Source organism: Salvelinus fontinalis, chromosome 38, assembly GCF_029448725.1.
Source record: "Salvelinus fontinalis isolate EN_2023a chromosome 38, ASM2944872v1, whole genome shotgun sequence".
In the NCBI taxonomy this organism is placed as follows: domain Eukaryota; kingdom Metazoa; phylum Chordata; class Actinopteri; order Salmoniformes; family Salmonidae; genus Salvelinus; species Salvelinus fontinalis.
Window position 1 is genome coordinate 27,940,887 of NC_074702.1, and position 5,919 is coordinate 27,946,805.

Here is a 5,919-nt window from a genome sequence, read left to right on the forward strand (position 1 = left end):
GGTACGCACACAAAGGAATGAGACAAGACGTTTTTTTTTTTTTTGCATTTCTTTCATGCTTATTACAGCAGGCAGGGGTCATTTTAGTGCTAAAATAAAGGCATAGAAAATGTAACCATGGCATAGTAATCTGTGACGATGATGACTGCAAATGGCACATATAAATGTATGCGTAAGTGTGCCATTTGCAGTCGTCATCATCGTAGGTTAACTTTAAAGAAAAAACATGTTCTTTCCCAAATGGCTTTATTGTGCACAGTGTACATAATTTACTGGTCAGTTTCAGAATGTATTCGAAGTGGTCAAACTCATCGTCATACACTCTCTAGGTTACAATGAGATGACAGGGCATGCAACCTGGATTGAAATGTTACAAAAAATGTAAATTTAACAAAACAAGAAGAGAAACTAAACAGGGCAGCCGAAAGTTGTGATCTGGTTAATGAACTCATCGATGCCCAGACATACTTTTCTGTAGTCTCTGGATGTGCACTCTTGTTGTGAGGGCCAGTACTCTATCCATGTCTGTTCTCCTAGGACATACTTGTACTGCAACAGTCCTTTCTCCTCCACTCTGTGCAGGTCTTCAGACTTCCCCATAATCATGTATGTTTTCCCCTGCTTTAGACCCAGAGCCTCTCTACAGTAAGATAGTCCCATGAAGTCACGATTCCTTCCCACTATTACCTCATCAGTACCTGGCTTGACGACGTCATCGATCTTCATGGTTGTAAGTGTTTGTGTGTGTCGTAAGCTTAGAGTCCACCACCGTAGCTTTGTAAACATAATCCAGTCCCGCGCCGCAGGCTTTGTCTATGCGGTTGACATCTGGCTCATCTTTCTCCTGCATACTGCAGCTCTCTTCCGCACACGTGCACACGTCTCCAAGACACAGTCTGCTCAGAGTACCACCCTCCCTCTGCGGGTGGTAGAACTTCACACAGTGCTTTTGGTTGTAGTATTCGTATACAGAGATGGCAGCAGGCTGTAGAACTCCTACTTCCTGTACTCTGTGAATCTTAAAGGATATTCTGTCTGCTAATTTATGGGACACCTTGTCCAGATAGAGGATGAGAGATCCTCTTTCAGATAGAACTTTGTCCATCTCAAACTTCTCTATGTAGCGCTCCCTCCCCTTGGACAACTTTTTCAGATCATCTGTGTCTACGATGAGGCCGGTCAGCAAGCCGATGTCCAGGATAGACATGGTCGCATCTCTCTCCGAGTTACGATACAACACCTCAACAGTGAGCATAAATGACTCCTTGGCGTCCTCGTGGCTTGTTTTGTCCATCTTAGTGAGGGTGACAGAGAGGTCAAAGCTTTCACAGTCACTGTCCTTCTCCTCTGGCAGGGCATAGTACAGTGTCACCACCGACAAGGTTGCCTCACCATTTCCTGAGGCTTTTACTGTCAAGTCCTTGTCTATGGAGTTGACCTTGTCTGTACGAGTGTGGAACTGGTTCTTGTTGTTGATGGACCACTTGGTGACTGATGCTGTGCCGGCCACCTCCAGATTGATGTTCAAGTCAATGTCTTTCAGGTCCTTCACGTTGCTCCAATACTCAGCCACAGCCTGGAACACCATGATGGTGGACTGTGTGGATCCGTATCCCCCTCCCACTTTCTTCTGCTTGTTAAGCGACCTGACTATTGGGCCGGCCTCTTCGAAGGCCTTCACCTTGACCAGGGCAAGCAGGGCATACGACGTGGCCTCCAGCGTGTACTGGTGACCACCTGGGACTGGCCAGTGGTCCAGCTGTGGAGAGGCGAACTTCAGTAGGGTCTCCTTTTTGACTTTCCCTGCATTGGCCAGAGCATAGGAAGTCATAGCTACAGCATAGGGATTCGTGAGGTGGGGAAGACGCTTCTCGAGGTACACTACTGCCTTATCCATACTGCCTGGTAGGCTGATGGCAGACTTCTCACACAGTGAGCTTGCTTCCGGCATGGCGATGAGAACAAAGGCTGTCATAGATGCGTCACTGTCCGACCCCCTCACGTTACCCGCCATCTCTGAGTGATAGACAGGAGCAAACTCATTGAAGATGCCGTCTGGCTGTTGTGTGTTCAGGATCAGCCACTTGACAGCACTACATAGCACATTTTCCTGAACACTGATCAATGTACTGGACATGGCAAACACCTTTAATACGTATGCTGTCAGCCAGGTCCTGCTCTTTGTGTGGATCCAGGCAGCGTAGGAGCCATCTTCTTTACGGTAGGCCAGCTCACGTTGGTAACCAATGTTGATGTACTTGATGGCTGTGTTCCGTCTGTCCAGGCCAATATCCTCCCACTTTTTGGTGTTGTCCAGGTAGTGCGTAGCAATGACAGGCAGGGTCATGTAGATCATGTTCTGTTCCCCACACCCGACTGGCTGAACTATCAGATTGCCCAGTGAGTCTCCACTGATGGCCTGCTCCACCAGCACACTGGTATGCTCTCCACCTGTCACACTGATCAGTGTGTCAGCATCAGAGTTTGGCACTTGGTTCCGGGGCACTCCACTGGGTATGTGTGCGATCTGCTCACCACCATGTTTAACCGGGTTCAGGAGTACGTTGTTTTCCTTCTTGACCAGCACTCCCTCAGCCACAACGCGCAGGTCCCTCTTCACACCGTCATTGCTGCCAGAGTTTTTCACAGATGCCTTGACCCTTAATGGAGGGCAGGCCCAGCTTCATAGGGATGATGACATAGGGGACAACCCGGGTGGACATGGCGTCCATGTTCACTTCCTGCTTGTACTTACCCTTCTTGCTTGCCGAGCTGCACACCTCGCCATTCTCCATCAGCTCAACACGCACAGTGATGGGGTCTTCGCTGTAGTTGTGAAGGATTGCTTTGACCTCCAGCTGTTCGTTGCGGACAGCTGAGTAGGGCAGCTTTAGGTCAACGAAGAACTCCTTTAGAACTATCATCTCAAATGGATCTGCCACACTGATACTATGAGTTTTAGACAGGCTGGTGGCTGTTATCTGCCAGGTTGTGATGGAATCTTTCAGGAAGTTGTTCTTTGTTACAGACGTGGTCTCGCAGTGCTTATCTTGGGCGGGGCATTCAGGAAGATTGGTATCTTCCCACATCCAGCTCTCAGGGAACTGACTACGAGACACAATGTCTTCAGACCGCATGAAAGCATCATCATCCTCCTCTTCACTGCGTGAGAGCAGCAGTGCATCCTGTTTGAATTCATCCTTTTTTGTGGCCATCTCATTGCAGCAGACGAGGAAGGATTGGATGCAGACATCCCCATCTATGATGTACTGGGCCCGTCTGTCACAGGTGTACCCTATGGTGTTGTCCCTCAAGCCGTCCACACAACACTCCTTGGCCAGACCATTGTACTTACTGGCCATAGTAGTGATGACGTCACTGATGGTCACTGCTCGTCTCCGCCTGGAACTAACAGGACAGCTGGGGTCTGTTCTGATCACAGTCCCTTTAGCGGTGTTGGTCTCAAATACCAGACCAGCATCGTAGAACACCCCCATATTACCTGCTCCCCCTCCAGCTGTACAGCCTGTATCATGCTTCTCTATGGTGTCCCAGATCTTGGTCTGTGTGAGACAGTGTTTGTTGTTGAGAACGTAGACTCCCTTGTCTACAGCCACCAGTCCTACTTTAGCTCCTGGGTCTCCAGTGATGGTCAGACTGAAAGCCTTACGAGGCTCATAGGATGCCTTGGGCCTGGTCGACGTCACTTTCAGCGAGCCCATGCAGGAGACCTTGATGTCAACCCAGACAGAGTCTGCCACCAGGTCATCTGTTCCCACATGGTAGTACGCTATGATGCGGAACGACGAAGCATTTCCTTGGAGATGGGCACTGACAGTATCACCAGCGCATTGCCCTGTCTTCTGAATCTGCCCACTTTCACCAGCTGACCTCTATTCAGGAACATGTATGTAAGGTCATGGTTTTGAAGGGCGAGGGGTCCCAGGTTCAGATTGATCTTAATGGGGTCTCCTATTTTCAGATCATTAGAGTCAACCCCAACATGAAATTCCCGGTGGAAGTCCTGTAGGGGAGAGCCTTCATGGTGGCCTCCGCCTGTCTGGTGTGGAGGATACCCGGGTCCTTGGTCTTCACAGTGATTGGCAGCTCTTTGGCTGATGCCACGGTGTTAAGTGTAACTTTGGCGAAGCCATTAGCCCTGGTCACCCCTTTAGCATTATCTGGAGCCACCTCAATCTCCACTCCATTGGCTGGAGAGTTGTCGGGATTCGTGATGTAAACCGAGACATCAAAGGGCATGCCAGGTTTGAAGTATTTGGGCGTTCTCTTAAAGAGGATGGTGTATGTCGAAGTAACGTTCTGGATCCCTCTCTTCTCTGCCTCTACCATCTCACCCCCACCCTCTGTTAACACGCTGACTGATACAAAGATGGAGTATTTGACCAGATCATGAATTTTGGTGAAAGTCTGTGTGATGTGTTCCTTTTTCAGACAAGCCACTCCTTTACCTTCTCTGATCTCTACTCTCTGCAGAGAGGCGGGGAAGCTCTTTTTTTCGTTCTCTGTTGTGATGACACCAAACACCACATAGCCTGTCCCTGTCACTTCCTTACCATATAGATACCTGGCAGTGATGTCAACGGTCAGGTCTTTGTCGTCGATGTAGAAGAAGGCTTTACCTGGGGTCAGACTAACCTCGAAGCTGGGCAGAACATACTCCTTGACCTCAAAGTCAGATGAGAAGGTCATCTGAGGAGTGCTCTGGAACCTCGCGACCACATGCCATGTCCCGAAACCGACGATCGCAGGGAGAATGAACTGTCCAGATTTGACTCCCTTATCTGGGTTGATGATCTTCCTGAAGATGGTGATGTTTTCAGGAGTCATGATCTCCACAGAGACTGTGATCTCTTTGTTCTTGGCAACTTCTTTGTCCTCAAATATCTCCCTGGTCAGAGGCTCCAGGCCAGGAGTCATAGAGAACACTCTGTAGTAGACGGTGCTGGCCAGAGTGTAAATGGTCTTGACAGTCTGGATGAAGATGTATCCAGACTGGAAGGAGACCAGGTCAACCTTCTCCAGGAGGCGGTCAGGGAACTGGGCCTGCAGGACAACATACTGCTTCTGCTTGTGGTCATCCACAAAGTGGCCCCCCTCTGGGATGACCAGTTGCGTCATAGCCTGGAAGTTGTTTGCTTGATCCAGAACCACTGATTTAGAGACCAGCTCTTTGCTCTGCGTTGGGTGTTTTTTCACCATGATCTTAACATTCAGGGGACCTCCTGTATGGTCTTGAGACTCCACAAAGGTGTTCTCATTACTGCCCACACGAAGCAGGTTAGGAGCTGACAACACTTGTAGAGCAGCTCCATCAGATACGGTAGGTAAGGAGAGGGCTACAGCCAGAGCGGCCAGACACAGCAAGTTGCCGACCCACATCTCCACCACTGATTCTGGGTCTGTAATAGTGCCTTCAATCCTGTCTACTCCTGAGCTCATTCTGTGGGAGGAGTTCCAGGGGTGACTCCCCCGGGGGGTGTGTTACTTCCCAGCAGTAGAGCTGGGAAACCAGCGGTCCTGATAATGCTAGTTGGAAAGTTCACTGATAAGCAAAACAAACAGCACAAAGTCTATCAGAGAGATACACAGGTTGGAAATGTACTGGAACTTCTCTGATTTATGTTAAACCACTGAAACCAACAACTTAATAAAACAAAATGGCAAAAAATGGCAAAGTCTGATGTGTGGGGGTTACTCACCAAGGCTACTATAATTAACTACCGTGCCTTCAGAAAGTATTCATACCCCTTGACTTATTCCACATTTTGTTGCGTTACAGCCTGAATGAAAAAATACAATTCTCACCCATCTAAACACAATACACCATAATGACATGGTGAAAACATGTTTTTAGACATTTTTGCAAATAAATGGGCTGTTAGTAGCCTGAAACTCATT

The 5,919-nt window shown here is 48.7% G+C and overlaps 1 protein-coding gene across 1 annotated transcript; it reads right to left on the reverse strand.

The window, feature by feature from the left end:
* Window positions 1-229: 229 nt before the first annotated feature.
* Window positions 230-5,515, reverse strand: LOC129837435 (complement C3-like). Its single transcript, XM_055903585.1, is given in 5 exon segments — window positions 230-726; window positions 728-2,659; window positions 2,661-3,808; window positions 3,811-4,008; window positions 4,011-5,515. Coding segments are annotated over 5 exon segments (5,046 nt in total). The 5' UTR covers window positions 5,461-5,515; the 3' UTR covers window positions 230-408.
* Window positions 5,516-5,919: the final 404 nt, after the last annotated feature.